Genomic DNA, 18737 nt, shown 5'->3' with positions numbered 1-18737 from the left:
TCCCGTGTGGTACATACACAGACACGGAAGACAATCACCCACAAACAAACGGTGTGAACAGCCTACCTTAATATGGTTCTCAATCAGAGGAAACGTCAAACACCTGCCCCTGATTGAGAACCATATAAGGCTAATTAACAAATGAACCTACACAAGAAACAAATAACATAGACTGCCCACCCAGCTCACGTCCTGACCAACTAAACAAAGCTAAACAAAGGAAAATAAGGTCAGGAACGTGACAATTACCTTCAAATAACATATAATTTTCGTTCTTAGAACGTTACTAAAACCTCCCAGGAAATCATTCAGGGGACCATAGAAAAAAAGTTATTAGAACCTCGCTGTAACCTAAAAATGTACATTCCCAGACGAGCCGAAATGCTAACTTGCGTTTACAGAACGTTTAAAAAAGGAACCAAAATGTGCTAGCTGGGTAAACAGCAAGGCAAGACGAATCACACTGCTCTGTCTCCTTCATCACGCTCCGTTTGGCCCACTCAACAATCACCTCCTTTAAACCCTGTGTTTCCTAGAAAGACTCTGGATGCCATGCTGTACAAATGAATACCAAGGAGCGAATACCAAGGAGCAAAGCTGCTAACTCTATTCCATTCATCAAAGCATTAAAGAGTCAGGTTCAGAAGCCACTCGGGGCTTTGACTTTGTTCCTTACTGCCTGTGTTTGTTTTTGTGGTATAGGAGCTGACACACATAGATAATGTCCCTGGCATGGTAGTGTCAGGGAGCTTGACATGCGGGCATTATCCAGCTTGAGTCATGATGTTTGCAGGAACCACTGGCTTGGAAGAGGTAAAGAAGGAGAGAGTATGATATGATTCAGCCATTGTATAGTTAAGCAATAAGACCCGAGGAGGTGGGGTTTATGGCCAAGTGGTCTTCTTGGACACTACCAGAGGTGCCTTATGGCTATTATAAACTGGTTACCAAAGCAATTAGAACAGTAAATAAGACATTTTGCGTCATAACCGTGCTATATGTAAGCAATAAGTTATGAGGGGGTGTGGTATATGGCCAATATACCACGGCTAAGGGCTCTTTTTATGCAAGACACAATATCCCACGGCTAAAGGCTGCTTGGATACAGTCTTTAGCCGTGGGATATTGGCCAAATACCACAAACCCCCGAGGTGCGTTATTGCTATTATAAACTGGTTACCAATGTAATTAGAGCAGTAAAAATAACTTTTGTCATACCCGTGGTATACGTTCTGATATACCATGGCTGTCAGCCAACCAGCATTCAGGGCCCGAACCACCCAGGTTATAATGTCTGATACACCACGACTTTCAGCCAATCAGCATTCAGGAGCCAAACTACCTGGTTTATAATACTGTATATCCATTTGCCTCCAGCTATGTGCCCAATTAATCTACTCAGAAATGTGCACCTCAGCAACATATTAACATTATATTTAATGTCCTTACAGTACATTTCAATGTAAACTGTGTAGAGTAATCAGTCTAAAAACATCTCCCTTTCAATGTACACACATAGACTCTATGTCTATGTATAGCACCCACACATTGATAATGTTGGCATTTATCTTTAGTGTAGTAACATTGTTTATGTCTGAGATTAAAAACCAGTGAGAACAGCATCACTATATAGACATTCAGATTGCAGTTATCTTGATTTACTACATAAGAGTGTAAGACTGTTCTATTTTAAACCCACTAACCAAAAGGATGGAAGCTGTGGTTAAACATGGCATTTGGAATTCATACAAAAGTATGTATGAAGAGCAATGTAACCACAAAAACGTGAAAATACAAATGATCAAAATACAAAAACGGCCAGATGTATGACTCACATAAATATATTTTGAAATAAGCATTGTGGATAATAAATACTCTTTCAGACAAGTAAACATTTCTATTATTTTTGGTACTGTATGTATTGAGGAAGTTCATTATGATAGTGCTCAACAATACAACTCTTATCTCAAGAGAGCCCCGAGTCAATACTCACTATTGTATGGTCCCTTCTGAACGCAGTTTGTCAGGTAGATTTACTCTGTGATATGTTATCTACCCTTGACCCACAATGTTATTCATCATTATAGATTCATCATAACTTAATTTCACCCAACATGTCACATTATCCCACGGGCCTTCAGCTAACAGACACTGTTTTTTGTATTCCTATGGTTTTACTGTAAAGTGAGCATGTCCTGGGCTAGCAGTGTTTTTTTATCCATCTGTGGAGAAAGGGGTAGATATGTACATAGAGGGAGCCTGTTCTGGGAAAGCCATTTTTAGGATGCTGAGGGATGGCGTTGGGAGGTAAGGTGCTGAGGGAGAGATGGATTTATTGGTGTCACTAAGGGCCCAGGCAAGAGGGGAGGCTAATATGAAAAGCATCTGAAATGTGTGTGTGTGTGTGTGTGTGTGTGTGTGTGTGTGTGTGTGTGTGTGTGTGTGTGTGTGTGTGTGTGTGTGTGTGTGTGTGTGTGTGTGTGTGTGTGTGTGTGTGTGTGTGTGTGTGTGTGTGTGTGTGTGTAATGCATGCATTTTTGATAGAGAGAGAGAGAGAGAGAGAGAGAGAGAGAGAGAGAGAGAGAGAGATGCTTATTTATTTATTTATGCTTATTTATTTTCCCTTTTGTACTTTAACCATTTGTACATCGTTACAACACTGTATATATACATAATATGACATTTGTAATGTCTTTATTCTTTTGAAACTTCTGTGAGTGTAATGTTTACTGTTAATTTTTATTGTTTATTTCACTTTTGTATATTATCTACCTCACTTGCTTTGTGTCAGGGTTGTGTGCGGAGAATTTTCGGAGTCAAACGCAGGACACAGGTGTTGAGCGAAACCACAGTGATTTACTCAAAATTAATGCACAATTTCCACAAATGGAAATAAACAGATACATACACGTATCAACCACAACACCTAACGTACAAACAATCACGGACAAAACAGAAATGAAAGCCAGAGGGTTAAATAGGGAACATGATGGGGGAATTGAAACCAGGTGTGTATAATACAGACAAAACAAAACGAAACTGAAAAATGGATCGATGGTGACTAGAAAGCCGGTGACGTCGACCGCCGAACACCACCCGAACAAGGAGAAGGGCCGACTTCGGCGGAAGTCGTGACAGTACCCCTCCCCTGACGCGCGGCTCCAGCAGCGCGATGACACCGGCCTCGGGGACGACCCGGAGGGCGAGGTGCAGGGCGATCCGGGTGGAGACGGTGAAACTCTTGTAACATGGATGGATCTAGAATGTCCTCCACCGGTACCCAGCATCTCTCCTCCGGACCGTACCCCTCACACTCCACGAGGTACTGAAGGCCCCTCGCCCGACGTCTAGAATCCATGATGGCCCTTACGATATACGCCGGGACCCCCTCGATGTCAAGAGGGGGCGGAGGGACCTCCCGCACCTCAGACTGCTGGAGCGGACCAGCCACCACCGGCCTGAGGAGAGACACATGGAACGAGGGATTAATACGGTAATCAGGGGGGAGTTGTAACCTATAACAAACCTCGTTCAGTCTCCTCAGGACTTTAAATGGCCCCACAAACCGCGGACCCAGCTTCCGGCAGGGCAGGTGAAGGGGTAGGTTTCGGGTCGAGAGCCAGACCCGATCCCCTGGTGCATACACCGGGGCCTCACTGCGGTGGCGGTCGGCACTCGCCTTTTGTCTCCTGATGGCCCGTTGTAACCGCACATGGGCAGCGTTCCAAGTCTCCTCTGAGTGCCGAAACCATTCATCCACCGCAGGAGCCTCAGTCTGGCTCTGATGCCATGGTGCCAGGACCGGCTGGTAACCTAGCACACACTGAAATGGGGATAGGTTGGTAGAGGAGTGGCGGAGGGAGTTTTGGGCCATCTCCGCCCAGGGGATGTAAGCCGCCCACTCCCCCGGCCGGTCCTGGCAATAGGACCTCAGAAACCTACCCACATCCTGGTTGACTCTTTCCACCTGCCCGTTGCTCTCGGGGTGGAAACCTGAGGTAAGGCTGACCGAGATCCCCAGGCGTTCCATAAACGCCCTCCAGACTCTAGACGTAAATTGGGGACCCCGATCAGACACTATATCCTCAGGCACCCCGTAGTGCCGGAATACGTGGGTGAACAGAGCCTCCGCAGTTTGTAGAGCCGTAGGGAGACCGGGCAAAGGAAGGAGACGGCAGGACTTAGAAAACCGATCCACAACGACCAGGATCGTGGTGTTGCCCTGTGACGGGGGAAGATCCGTCACAAAATCCACCGATAGGTGTGACCACGGTCGCTGTGGAACGGGAAGGGGTTGTAATTTCCCTCTGGGCAGATGTCTAGGTGCCTTGCACTGTGCACATACCGAACAGGAGGACACATAAACCCGCACGTCCTTAGCTAAAGTGGGCCACCAGTACTTCCCCGCAAGGCAGCGCACCGTCCGACCGATACCAGGATGACCAGAGGAGGGTGACGTATGAGCCCAACAGATCAAACGATCGCGGACATCAAACGGAACGTACATACGCCCAGCTGGACAGTCAGGTGGAATGGGCTCTGAACGTGACGCCCGTTCGATGTCCGCGTCCACCTCCCATACCACCGGTGCCACCAGGCGAGAGGCTGGAATGATGGGAGTGGGATCTGAGGACCTCTCCTCTGTATCATACAGCCGGGACAGTGCGTCTGCCTTAACGTTCTGGGAACCTGGTTTGTAGGAAAGGGTGAAATCAAAACGGGTGAAAAACATGGCCCACCTTGCCTGGCGAGGGTTCATTCTCCTCGCCGCCCGGATGTACTCCAGATTGCGGTGGTCAGTCCAAATGAGAAAAGGGTGTCTTGCCCCCTCAAGCCAATGTCTCCACGCTTTCAGAGCCATGACAACAGCCAGCAACTCCCGGTCCCCCACATCATAGTTTCGCTCCGCCGGGCTGAGCTTCTTCGAAAAGAATGCACAGGGGCGGAGTTTTAGTGGCGTACCCGAGCGCTGAGACAGCACAGCCCCTATCCCCGCCTCGGACGCGTCCACCTCAACTATGAATGCTAAGGAAGGATCAGGATGAGCCAGCACGGGAGCTGAGGTAAACAGAGCCTTCAGGTGACCAAACGCCCTGTCCGCCCCAACTGTCCACTGCAGTCGCACCGGTCCTCCCTTCAGCAGTGAGGTAATGGGAGCCGCTACCTGCCCAAAACCCCGGATAAATCTCCGGTAGTAGTTGGCAAACCCTAAAAACCGCTGCACCTCCTTTACCGTGGTTGGAGTCGGCCAATTACGCACGGCTGAAATGCGGTCATTCTCCATCTCTACCCCTGACGCTGAAAAGCGGTACCCTAGGAAGGAGATGGACTGTTGGAAGAACAGACATTTCTCAGCCTTGACGTACAGGTCATGCTCCAACAGTCGACCAAGCACCCTGCGCACTAGGGACACATGCTCGGCGCGTGTAGCGGAATATATTAGAATGTCGTCTATATACACCACTACACCCTGACCGTGCAGGTCCCTAAAGATCTCATCCACAAAGGATTGGAAGACTGATGGAGCATTCATTAACCCGTACGGCATGACGAGGTATTCATAATGCCCAGAAGTGGTGCTAAATGCTGTCTTCCACTCATCTCCCCCCTTGATACGCACCAGGTTGTAAGCGCTCCTGAGGTCCAATTTTGTGAAAAAGCGCGCCCCGTGTAATGACTCGGTCATACTCGCTATAAGTGGTAGCGGGTAACTGTATTTTACCGTGATCTTATTCAATCCGCGATAATCAATACACGGGCGCAAACCTCCATCCTTCTTCTTCACGAAAAAGAAACTCGAGGAGACAGGTGAGATGGAAGGCCGAATGTATCCCTGTCCCAGAGATTCGGTGACATATGTCTCCATAGCCACCGTCTCCTCCTGTGACAGAGGATACACGTGACTCCTGGGAAGTGTAGCGTCTACCAAGAGATCTATCACACAATCCCCCGGTCGATGGGGTGGTAATTGAGTCGCCTTCTTCTTACAGAAGGCGAGTGCCAAATCGGCATATTCGGGAGGAATGTGCATGGTGGAAACCTGGTTTGGACTTTCCACCGTAGTGGCACCTAAGGAAACACCTACACACCTCCCTGAACACTGACAGGACCATCCCTTGAGAGCCCTCTGTTGCCACGAAATAATCGGATCATGAGAGGCCAACCAGGGAAGACCCAACACAACAGGAAACGCAGGAGAGTCGATCAGAAAGAGACTAATTCTCTCCTCGTGATCCCCCTGCGTTCTCATAGCGATGGGCGCTGTGACCTCCCCAACCAGCCCCGACCCCAAAGGACGACTATCTAAGGCATGTACAGGGAAGGGAACATCAACCGGAATAATAGGGATCCCTAAGCTATGAGCCAAAGAGCGGTCAATAAAGTTCCCAGCTGCGCCTGAATCTACTAGCGCCTTATGCTGGGAATGTGGGGAAAACTCAGGAAATTCTATAGATAACCACATGTGTGCAACAGAAGGCTCTGGGTGAGTTATGTGCCTACTCACCTGAGACGACCCACCAGTGCTCCGCCTGCTACCTCGACTTCCAGGAGAAACACCCCAGCACCGGACAGCAGTGTGCCCTCTGCGTCCACAGTTGGTACATGGAGTGGTTCCCCCTCCGGTCTCCCTCCTAGCAGCCCCTCCCAACTCCATAGGGGTTGGATCCAAGGAGCTGGGTAATGGAATGTGCGGACCCCGATCTAGACGCCCGCGGGAGGCCAACAGGTTATCCAGCCGGATAGATAAATCTACCAGCTGGTCCAGGTTGAGAGTGGTGTCCCTGCAGGCTAGCTCCCTACGAACGTCCTCTCGTAGACTACACCTGTAGTGGTCGATCAGGGCCCGCTCATTCCATCCCGCACCAGCGGCCAGAGTACGGAAGTCCAAGGCGAAATCTTGAGCGCTCCTCATCCCCTGCCTTAGATGGAACAATCGCTCTCCCGCCGCTCTCCCTTCAGGTGGATGATCAAAGAGGCCCGGAAGCGGCGAGAGAAGTCATCATAGTTATCTCGGGTAGATCCCTCTCCTCCCCAGATGGCGTTGGCCCACTCCAGGGCTTTACCAGTCAGACAGGAGATGAGGGCGCCCACCCTCTCGTGTCCTGAAGGGGACGGATGAACAGAGGCCAGGTATAGCTCCAGCTGTAGGAGGAAACCCTGACACCCGGCTGCTGTTCCATCATACGCTCCTGGGAGCGAGAGCCGAATTCCACTGGTTCCAACCGGTGGAGGGATGGATGGTGGTGTAGGTGGAGGTGCGGGTGTTGGTGCTGGGGTATGATTTACTGGGAGACCTCCTCTCTCCCATCTGTCCATAGTTTGCAGCACGCGATCCATGGCTGTCCCTAAACTATGCAACATGGTCGCGTGCTGTTGAACCTGCTCCTCTACTTGGAGAGAAGGGCTGGCTGCGCCTGCTGACTCCATTTGAAGTACGGTCCGTGATTCTGTCAGGGTTGTGTGCGGAGAATTTTCGGAGTCAAACGCAGGACACATGTGTTGAGCGAAACCACAGTGATTTACTCAAAATTAATGCACAATTTCCACAAATGGAAATAAACAGATACATACACGTATCAACCACAACACCTAACGTACAAACAATCACGGACAAAACAGAAATGAAAGCCAGAGGGTTAAATAGGGAACATGATGGGGGAATTGAAACCAGGTGTGTATAATACAGACAAAACAAAACGAAACTGAAAAATGGATCGATGGTGACTAGAAAGCCGGTGACGTCGACCGCCGAACACCATCCGAACAAGGAGAAGGGCCGACTTCGGCGGAAGTCGTGACACTTTGGCAATGTTAACATATGTTTCCCATGCCAATAAAGCCCCTTGAATTGAATTGAGAGAGAGAGAGATCGAGGGGAAGAGAGAGAGCATGTGGTGAGAGAGAAAGAAAGGTGTGTGGTGAGATTGGATAGTAATTAAATTCCTATGATATACAAAGGTTACATATTCTGCTTGAGAAATATTTTCTAACCGGTAACAATAGTCCTTTTTTACGTGCAACAATAGTTCAGACTAGTTGTGCTCGTAAATTATGAATTATTCATTAGATGATGAGGCAGAGGGTAATCAGTAGACAGAATAATAGTGTACTGTTGCAGTTGGCTTCAAACCCTCCATTTCCTTTTGCATATGTACAGTGCATTCGGAAAGTATTCAGACCCCTTAAATAAATTATATCATTTTTTCCCCCTCATCAATCTACACACAATACCCCATAATGACAAAGCAAAAACTGCAGAGGATGTTAAACCTATTTGTTTGACCGGCCACTGTTTATTTTGTGTTGTCCTGTCGCTCCTGTCGTCTGTTTCATGCTTCCTGTGTGCAATGGTTGCTGAGGTCTGGGGAGGACAAGGTTGGTTGGGGCAGTGGGGCAGCTCTAACCAGGGCATAATTGTACCTGTGTTTATGTATATATATTTTAGTTTTTTTGGTTGGTGTGGTGTTCCCGGGGTCCTTGGTGGTCCTTGGTGTTTTTTCAACAGGACAATGACCCAACACACCTCCTGGCTGTGTAAGGGCTATTTGACCAAGAAGGAGAGTGATGGAGTGTTGCGTCAGATGACCTGGCCTCCACAATCACCTGAACCTCAACCCAATTGAGATGGTTTGGGATGAGTTGGACCGAAGAGTGAAGGAAAAGCAGCCAACAAGTGCTCAGCATATGTGGGAACTCCCTGTTGAGAGACTGTTGGAAAAGCATTACTCATGAAGCTGGTTGAGAGAATGCCAAGAGTGTGCAAAGATGTCATCAAGGCAAAGGGTGGCTACTTTGAAGAATCTCAAATATTAAATACATTTGATTTGTTTAACACTTTTTTGGTTACTCCTTGATTCCATATGTGTTATTTCATAGTTTTGATGTCTTCACTACTTTTCTACAGTGTAGAAAATAGTAAAAATAAAGAAAAACCCTTGAATGAGTAGGTGTGTCCAAACTTTTGGCTGGTACTGTACATTGAAGAGACTCTCTCCATGGAGACACACTGTTGTTATTTTGTTGTGGCATTTTGGGGCTTCTTTGTGTTCGGTTATTTTGGCAACTCATAACACCCCTCATTATTACCATCTATGCACGCATCTGCTCACTTACACTACTTACTACTGACTACACACACCCTTGTTACTTGAATATAGTTTACTTTATTTAATAAATATATTTTTATTATTCCTTTATCTCCATGTTGTCTCCCTCAGCCTCAAGTCTTCTTGGGTATGACGCTACAAGCTTGGTACACCTGTATTTGGGGAGTTTCTCCCATTCTTCTCTGCAGATCCTCTCAAGCTTTGTCAGGTTGGATGGGGAGCGTCGCTGCACAGATATTTTAAGGTCTCTCCAGAGATGGTCGATTGGGTTCAAGTCCGGGCTCTGGCTGGGCCACTCAACAACATTCAAAGACTTGTCCCAAAGTCACTCCTGCGTTGTCTTGGCTGTGTGTTTAGGGTCGTTGTCCTGTTGGAAGGTGAATCTTCGAACCCAGTCTGAGTTCCTGAGTGCTCTGGACCAAATTTTCATCAAGGACCTCTCTGTACTTTGCTCCGTTCATCTTTGCCTCGATCCTGACTAGTCTCGCAGTCCCTGCTGCTGGAAAACATCCCCACAGCGTGATGCTGCCACCACTATGCTTCACCATAGAGAAGGTGCCAGGATTCCTCCAGCCGTGACGCTTGGCATTCAGGCCAAAGAGTTCAATCTTGCTTTTAATTTACCACAGGTGGACTCCAAGTTGTAGAAACATCTCAAGGATGATCAATGGAAACAGGATGAACCTGAGATCTCATAGCAAAGGGTATGCATACTTACATAAATAAGGTATTTAATTTTTTGTATTTTTAATGACATTTGCAAAAATGTCTAAAAACCCTTTTTGCTTTGTCATTATGGGGTATTGTGTGTAGATTGATGAGGATAATTTGTTATTTAATCAATTTTGAAATAAGGCTGCAACGTAACAAACTGTGGAAAAAGTTAAAAGTTCTGAATACTTTCTGAATGCACTGTATATGTGTCACATTGACAAGAACACAAACGCGTATGGCTTTGTTTCAAATGATTCCACATGCATGAAATTTAGCTGCAACTGACATCTGTTCTAAATCAATGTCTACAGCATTTTGGGAGGAACACATAAAGCTACCAATTTCTTAGCTCAGTTTTTCTGTTTTGAGCGTTTCTCTTGGGCTAGCATCCACTAGGAGAACGTCTGCATATCCCCTTGAACCCTGTAAGTGCCTTGATGAATATTTCACTCACATTCTCACTGCTTTCTTTCCCACTATATATTCTTCTCACCTAAACTCTGTGGCTTCCGCCGCAGAGATAACACTGAGGTAATGGTGGAGGGTGAGGAGCAGGGAACGGAGATAAGGAGTGCCTCAAAGGGCCAGGGAGGAAGATTATTCTGTCACTTCACTGCATTGAGTCTCTCACTTAGCCTGTGGCATCCCATTCATTGAGCATGCTCACTGATCTCCACTGTGTCACAGTGCACAGCAGCAGGCACCTCAAAGACCAAGTGCAGCTGATCCGAAGAAGTAATGGTCTTTGCCAGTGTAAACACTGGCATTTCAAAACCACTCATGATAAAGATTGAGTGTTAATTACCGTTTGAATTATATTAAGCATGTTGCATTAATCAAACAGCCCCTTGTCAAAACACACAAATTAGCAATGATTCGCAATTACTACAGATGATTAATTCAAGATGAACAAGTGCTCTGCTTCGGTATTATAGAGCTGCTGACATGGGAGGTCATTAGTTCATCCAGACCAGGTAACCCATCAATCATTCTTTCAACTTTGTAGAAGCATTTCTGTCAGGTGTGCCTTCAGTGGGAATCTCTTTGCTGCTTTTTAATTGCCTCTGTTTTATTGAATTTAAAGCCCCCAAACTCCAGCAGACCTCTGACTAAATTGACGTTTTTCATGGATTCCATAAGTCAGGAAAGTGTTTCATTAAGCTGTAGTTGAGCAGAACAGGCGTAATAGGCTGTCATGGGGTTTTTGATATCACACATGATAAGGGGTTGCAGGGGTTCCTTTACTTTAAAGATAATTTTTTTACCAAAAGCCCAGACTTAATTAATTATGCAGTCAGGTAGTCAGTGTTATGATATTCCGGTGACCACTAGACTCTGAAGAATGGTATGTTTTTACCTCAACCCAGAAAGAAACCACCAACTGGTCAGTTTAAGCACAGAGAATAAATCAAAATACTTCTGAGAAAAAAATGTTTTCTCTGTAACCTCAGGTGGCCAATGGTTGGCAGGAGTTCACCCACAAGGAATTAGGAGATCGTGCCAAGTGTTTCAGAAAATCCACTATCATGTTTGACCTTCCTTTAAACCAACCCTAGGAAACCATTTCAAAACTGCAGCATATTCAGCCTGGTTAACTTTGTTTTCCATTCACATACTCTATTACTTCAACTTGTTTGCAAAACAATGTTATCCTATCCCTCTCTCCTTTGACTCGTTTGAAAAGGAGTTTCAGACACATGGGCTGCCCATTTACACAGGCAGCCCAATTCTGATATTTTACCCAATTATTGATCTTTTGACCATTCACATCATATCTTTTGACAATAATTGGGCAAAAGATCAGAATTGGACTGCCTGTGTAAACCTCCAGCCAATTTATAAAAAAATTACAAAATAAATAAAAAGAAGCATTGAGGTTTTGAAAAGATCAACAGTGAGAGTTAGGCCATTTGTTTGCTATTGTAGTGAATTCAAGGGGTAGCCTCAACCAGGACTCGAATAGCGACTGTCAAGCCAACACTTCAACCGGCACTCTTAACTAGCACTTGTATTCCACCTCGCCCTCGTGTACGTGTTGGCAGGCATGCTAGGTATCAACAGCCAATCCAGTAGGAGCTGGAAGCTATAGTGAGCTTCGATTGGGCAATAGCACTGCGATATCGCAGAGTATTTGTATATGAAGTTCACCTCTCCCCAACTTTGGTCCCGCCCTGTTCATGTCCCTCACCCATGCTTGCATCGTCCAATGGTCCTCCTGACCACTTTGCTTCTTCCATTGGAAATTAAGGGTTTTCCGTAGTTTCATCGCCCACATCGTCTTCAGTTAATACATACTTCTAACATCAGTGTAGAAAATTCAAGGGGTACCCCCGACCAGGGCTTGAACCCTGGCCTAGCGACTGTCAAATCAATATCTTAACCATTACGCCATAAGGTCAGAACTTCTTCACAAGGTTACTGTTGGTTTAACATTGTTACAATATGTGGTTTCTTCAGCTAATTGTTTTCCATACAATTATGAAGATTTTCCAGGTAGGGCATAGACATTGTTAGGATAAAATGTCACAAAATAAGGCAATATTACCAACACCATTAACACCAGAGATTGGAAACCGAAATACAGTATCTTTGACAGCACTACACATTGATGAAAGTAGATTTTTAAACAGCTAAAACGAAACAGAACACCTGACGTCTAAACTGATGTTATAATATTTGTATTTTTACATTTGTCATTTAGCAGTATGTATTATCCAAACTGACGATCAGTGTGTTCAACTATGGAATTTCATGATTTAATAAAATAGTCTTAACGCAGACTCAGTGTTATTCTTCTTACCGAATATTATTAAAATTGATCAACCATCTAATACTGCCAAAAACAGCACTTCATGGTCATATGTACAATAAGAGGCATTGTAAGAACATAAAAATCCACTGATCTCATCTACAGCTGAAGTCGGAAGTTTACATACACCTAGGTTGGAGTCGTTCAAACTCGTTTTTCAACCACTCCAAAAATGTCTTGTTAATTAACTAACTATAGTTTTGGCAAGTCGGTTAGGACATCTGCTATGTGCATGACACAAGTAGTTTTTCCAACAATTGTTTACAGACAGATTATTTCACTTATAATTCACCGTATCACAATTCCAGTGGGTCAGAAGATACCATACACTAAATTGACTGTGCCTTTAAACAGCTTGGAAAATTCAGAAAATTATGTCATGGCTTTAGAAGCTTCTGATAGGCTAATTGACATAATTTGAGTCAATTGGAGGTGTACCTGTGGATGTATTTCAAGGCCTACCTTCAAACTCAATGCCTCTTTGCTTAACATCATGGGAAAATCAAAAGAAATCAGCAAAGACCTCAGAAAGAAAATTGTAGACCTCCACAAGTCTGGTTCATCCTTAGGAACAATTTCCAAATGCCTTAAGGTACCACATGCATCTGTACAAACAATAGTACGCAAGTATAAACACCATAGGACCACGCAGCCGTCATAACGCTCAGGAAGGAGACGCGTTCTGTCTCCTAGAGATGAACAAACTTTGGTGTGAAAAGTGCAAATCAGTCCCAGAACAACAGCAAAGGACCTTGTGAAGATGCTGGAGGAAACAGGTCCAAAAGTATCTATATCCACAGTAAAACGATTCCTATATCGACATAACCTGAACGGCCACTCAGCAAGGAAGAAGCCACTGCTACAAAACCGCCATAAAAAAGCCAGACTACGGTTTGCAACTGCACATGGGGACAAAGATTGTACTTTTTGGAGAAATGTCCCCTGGTCTGATGAAAAAAAGAGAGAACTGTTTGGCCATAATGACCATCGTTATGTTTGGATGAAAAAGGGGGAGGCTTGCAAGCCAAAGAACCCCATCCCAACCGTGAGGCACGGGGGTGGCAGTATCATGTTGTGGGGGTGCTTTGCTGCAGGAGGGACTGGTGCACTTCACAAAATAGATGGCATCATGAGGCAAGAAAAAATATGTGGATATATTGAAGCAACATCTCAAGACATCAGTCAGGAAGTTAATGCTTGGGTCTTCCAAATGGACAATGGCCCCAAGCATACTTCCAAAGTTCTGGCAAAATGGCTGAAGGACAACAAAGTCAAGGTATTGGAGTGGCAATCACAAAGCCCTGACCTCAAGCATATAGAAAATTGGTGGGCAGAACTGAAAAAGCGTGTGCGAGCAAGGAGGCCTATAAACCTGACTCAGTTACACCACCCAAGTTAAACAATTTAAAGGCAATGCTACCAAATACTAATTGAGTGTATGTAAACTTCTGACCCACTGGAAATGTGATGAAAGAAATGAAAGCTGAAATATATTATTCTTCCTACTATAATTCTGACATTTCACATTCTTAAAATAAAGTGGTGATCCTAACTGACCTAAGACAGGGAATTTTTACTAGAATTAAATGTCAGGAATTGTGAAAAACTGAGTTTAAATGTATTTGGCTAAGGTGTATGTAAACCTCCGACTTTAACTGTATGTAACGTTATCACCCTGCAACAATTGAGTCTATGTTAAAATCTAAGTTGTTGATTAACGCTACCACCTAGTGGCATAACGATAGTACTTCATTAAAACGTAGGAACCTTTTCTGGTATCAACGGTTTTCTGGGGTCCTTATTCATTGTGGGACACAACAATTAGCTGTGGCTAACTATCTCGCCAGTTATAATTTTATTGGCACTGTGTGCAACAGCATGCAAATTTCGTCGAAAGTTTTGGGTAAGTGTGAGATTTTTACGTCCTTGATAGCTATGTAGCTTATTATCGCGAATTATCAGATAGTGAACTAGCTTGTTGCGCTGGCTAGTGCCAGAAATGTGTTAGCTTGTCAACAGTTAGCATATAGCAAGCAAAGCCTAGCAATGATTTATGTTGCTCGGTGCTTGTTCTAAATATGAGTGATTTAATGTTAGCTACAGCCCAAACATACCATTTTTCATGATAGATGGCTGTCCACCTTGTTTGTAGACTGTTAGAGTAGCTAGCTAACGTTAGCTATTAAACTGATCCCTGCCTCATCAGTTGACTAATGAACGCTAGCTAGCTAACACCACAACATAAACTCATTCTGAATCTCACTTTTTCAGTTAAAAGAATATGAGCAAAGATTCCAAGATGAGAGCAACAATCAATCAGAAGTTAACTGAGATGGGTGAACGAGAGCGGTAAGAACATTTCACAAATGTATATTTAATCATTATTAGAAGACCAATCAACTCTATGGTCACTGGTGGTCACTTTTCTTGCTTATTTTGGTTGATCCACAGATTGAAGGAGTTGCTCAGATCTAAACTCACTGAATGTGGATGGAGGGATCAGCTGAAAGCTCATTGCAAAGGTAAGAGTTACTATCATGTGTGGTGGGGATGTCATGAAATGTGGCTAATGGGAATGATGACTATTACTCAGAGCCATCATGCACCATACAAATCCAACGGGCCCGAAGTACGTGAGGATGACTGGGGTGGTGGTCAGGAGGTAGCCACGCGTAAATGGCAGAATTTAGCATTTTTCAAACACCTGAAACACCGTTTTCCATCAATCTAGCCATAATCATTACGTGTAATTTTATGTAAAAGTTATATTGATATTTTTCTGCACATCTAAGCATACCTCTTGATCTATCTGTATCATCCTGACTGCTGTTTTTAATTTTTTAATTTTAATAAACTGATTATGCTACTCGGTAAATTCTGGGTAAAAGATTTAAAGGAATGTGAGTCTTATTCAGTACATTTTGTAATTGCTTGCTTTTCTAAAGTCTACCAACCTTGCCAGGATTCATACCATCTAAGATAGTTATTCACACTAGCTACTCTAACTTCATTGATAGCCTGAAATGGCTTCTTGGCAGCTAGTTATGAGATTGGGAATATATCCTTTAGCTAAAGCCAACTTCATAAATTGCTAGGTGGCTAGTAGTATTACAGAGAACAACAATATTTTAAACAGAACACATCTGAGGGGGCATGTGCACCCTTTGAGCATGACACCTCTGACACTGTAAAACACGGTCTAAGCATCATGCCACTCATCAAGTAACTGTTTTGCAGATGTCATCAAAGAAAAGGGCTTGGAGCATGTGACTGTCGAGGACCTTGTGGTGGAAATCACCCCTAAAGGAAGAGGTAGTTAGGCCTTTTTGTTGTTGTGTATACAGTATCTTTTTTCTCATCCCTCTGTTCATTAAGTTCCATGAAGAGCATCGACACTACTATCATAACCCGAAGCCGAATACTGTATCTTTATTTCCCCCCTCAGTTCTGGTGCCTGACAGCGTGAAGAAGGAGCTGCTGCAGAGGATAAGAGCCTTCCTGGCTCAGCATGCCACATAATTGAACCAGCGTGATCTTTTTTTAAACCCTTTTGCTATCAGATTTGTTATAGAGCGCTTGTTTTCTTTTTGCCATCATGCTGTTATTATTAGTTATGTGACGCAATCTTCCATCATGATTTAGACTTATTCAATTGCTTTGTTCAATGTCCGATTTTTAAGTTCTTTACACGATGCTGTTCATTACATGATGCAACGATTCAACTTGTCAATAACTATACATTGAATTAGAATACATAACATGCTATGCTGTTTTTACAACACTGACTTTTGTTCTGTGGATTGTCTTCTTATTTTTAGTTGGTTTGTCATTAGAGAAATGCTTTTGAGAGGGGTTGGTAATAAAGCTGGTTCTGGGTTTTGTAAGAAGTTCAAAGCAATGTTTTGTTTTTGAAAAAAGGCTTGCAATGATACTCAAGCTTTTAGACGGTGTTACAGTCGGTCTGTGTAGATTAACCTATTTAATACTCAATTGAGTATCTGGCCTATAGTTAATCTCATACTAGAGGTACTGTAAAAGAATATGCACAAAGAATTAAATAATTTACTTAAATTCAAGATATGGAGCTGTATGGGCAATTTACCATGGTAACCTAAAATGCACTACAGTGGTGCATTGAATGCTAATGAACAAACATACACTACCGTTCAAAAGTTTGGGGTCACTTAGAAATGTCCTTGTTTTTGAAAGAAAAGCACATTCTGTCCATTAAAATAACATCAAATTGATCAGAAATACAGTGTAGACATTGTTAATATTGTAAACGACTATTGTAGCTGAAATCGGCTGATTTTTTATGGAATATCACATGGGTGTACAGAGGCCCATTATCAGCAACTATCACTCCTGTGTTCCAATGGCACGCTGTGTTAGCCAATCCAAGTTTATCATTTTAAAAGGATAATTGATCATTAGAAAACCTTTTTGCAATTATGTTAGCACAGCAGAAAACTGTTGTCCTGATTAAAGAAGCAATAAAACTGGCCTTCAGACTAGTTGAGTACCTGGAGCATCAGCATTTGTGGGTTCGATTACAGGCTCAAAATGGCCAGAAACATAACTTTATTCTGAAACTCATCAGTCTATTCTTGTTCTGAGAAATTAAGGCTATTGCGTGCGAGAAATTGCAAAGAAACTGAAGATCTCGTACAACGCTGTGTACTACTCCCTTCACAGAACAGCGCAAACTGGCTCTAACCAGAATAGAACAAGTGGGAGAACCCCGGTGCACAACTGAGCAAGAGGACAAGTACATTAGAGTGTCTAGTTTGAGAAACAGACACCTCACAAGTCCTCAACTGGCAGCTTCATTAAATAGTAAGTGCAAAACACCAGTCTCAACGTCAACAGTGAAGAGGCGACTCCAGGATGCTGGTCATCTAGGCAGAGTTCCTCTGTACAGTGTCTGTGTTCTTTTGCCCATCTTATTTATTTTATTTTATTGGCCCGTCTGAGATATGGCGCTTTCTTTGCAACTCTGCTTAGAAGGCCAGCATCCCGGAGTCGCCTCTTCACTGTTGATGTTGAGACTGGTGTTTTACAGGTACTATTTAATGAAGCTGCCAGTTGAGGACTTGTGAGGCGTCTGTTCTCTGTACTTGGATTAGCTAACACAACGTGCCATTGGAACACAGGAGTGATGGTTGCTGATAATGGGCCTCTGTACGCCTATGTAGATATTCTGTAAAAAATCTGCTGTTTCCAGCTACAGTAGTCATTAACAATGTCTACACTGTATTTCTGATCAATTTGATGTTATTTAAATGGACAAAAATGTGCTTTTCTTTCAAAAGTAAGGGCATTTCTAAGTGACCCCAAACTTCTGAACGGTAGTGTACATGTTCCCATAATGACAACCCTGCTGCTGCTTTACTTCCTAGAATAACAGAGTGGTCCTGACGGGGGAGCGATTGGGATGGAGAGGGAGATTATGAAAAGATAAACACGAGTGTTCACAGGGAGAGATATAACTCATGTGGATGCACCAAGGGACAAATTGCTTTTACGGAGAGGGTTTTCAGATTGTTCCAAGGTCCTGTGAGTGTAGTGTGTGAAATGAGCAAGTGTTCATATGGGAGACTCCTTGGGTTGACAAGTCCAGACACTAAAGTTATACCATGGTGTGATGGTTAAAGAAAATCTGTAATAAAGCTGGGTCACGACCCCTCTCCACAATGTCCTGGCTGCTACTTTAAATACAATAGACAATTTATTTAAGCCTTTCTAACTCTGAACACAACTGTATAAACTTCATTTTCACAGATAAGCATGTAAGGCTCTGATCTGTTTTGTAGCTTTATAGTTTTGTCAATTCCACAAGATGACTCAGATCACTTTGTTTTGTTGAAACCACTCTTGTTACGGACCAAGAATAGCAAATAGGCTACAGATTTCATTCTGAATGGCTGTGAACCCGTGCAGCGCACCCCTTGGCATGAGTCGCACATTACCAGGTAGTGAGTGAGCCTTTGCACTGGTCACCAACTGAAGACAGACTGCGTGTTTTCTTTGCCCAAGGACCTGCCGTGACATCAGCCCAGGTGACAACATGCTGATATACAGTGCTGCTGGCCCGGGGAGGGGAGGGA

The 18737-nt window shown here is 44.0% G+C and overlaps 1 protein-coding gene across 1 annotated transcript; it reads left to right on the top strand.

The window, feature by feature from the left end:
* The first annotated feature begins 14407 nt into the window (after nucleotides 1-14407).
* Nucleotides 14408-16518, top strand: LOC120047539 (transcription and mRNA export factor ENY2-2-like). Its single transcript, XM_038993067.1, has 5 exons — nucleotides 14408-14533; nucleotides 14902-14979; nucleotides 15082-15152; nucleotides 15868-15942; nucleotides 16076-16518. The coding sequence occupies exons 2-5, from the start codon at nucleotides 14912-14914 to the stop codon at nucleotides 16147-16149; spliced, it is 288 nt and encodes a 95-aa protein (XP_038848995.1). The 5' UTR covers nucleotides 14408-14533; nucleotides 14902-14911; the 3' UTR covers nucleotides 16150-16518.
* The last annotated feature ends 2219 nt before the right edge of the window (nucleotides 16519-18737 follow it).

Source organism: Salvelinus namaycush, chromosome 5, assembly GCF_016432855.1.
Source record: "Salvelinus namaycush isolate Seneca chromosome 5, SaNama_1.0, whole genome shotgun sequence".
NCBI classification, from domain to species: Eukaryota; Metazoa; Chordata; class Actinopteri; order Salmoniformes; family Salmonidae; genus Salvelinus; species Salvelinus namaycush.
The sequence above is the reverse complement of the archived record's forward strand: the minus strand, read 5'-3'. Positions and strand labels throughout refer to the sequence as shown.

Bases quoted from the DNA above. Each gene is read 5' to 3' on its own strand.
- LOC120047539 (XM_038993067.1), top strand. From the start codon at position 14,912: ATGAGCAAAGATTCCAAGATGAGAGCAACAATCAATCAGAAGTTAACT. The intron at 14,980-15,081 runs GTAAGAACATTT...GTTGATCCACAG, and splicing joins GAGATGGGTGAACGAGAGCG to ATTGAAGGAGTTGCTCAGAT. The intron at 15,943-16,075 runs GTAGTTAGGCCT...TTCCCCCCTCAG, and splicing joins AATCACCCCTAAAGGAAGAG to TTCTGGTGCCTGACAGCGTG.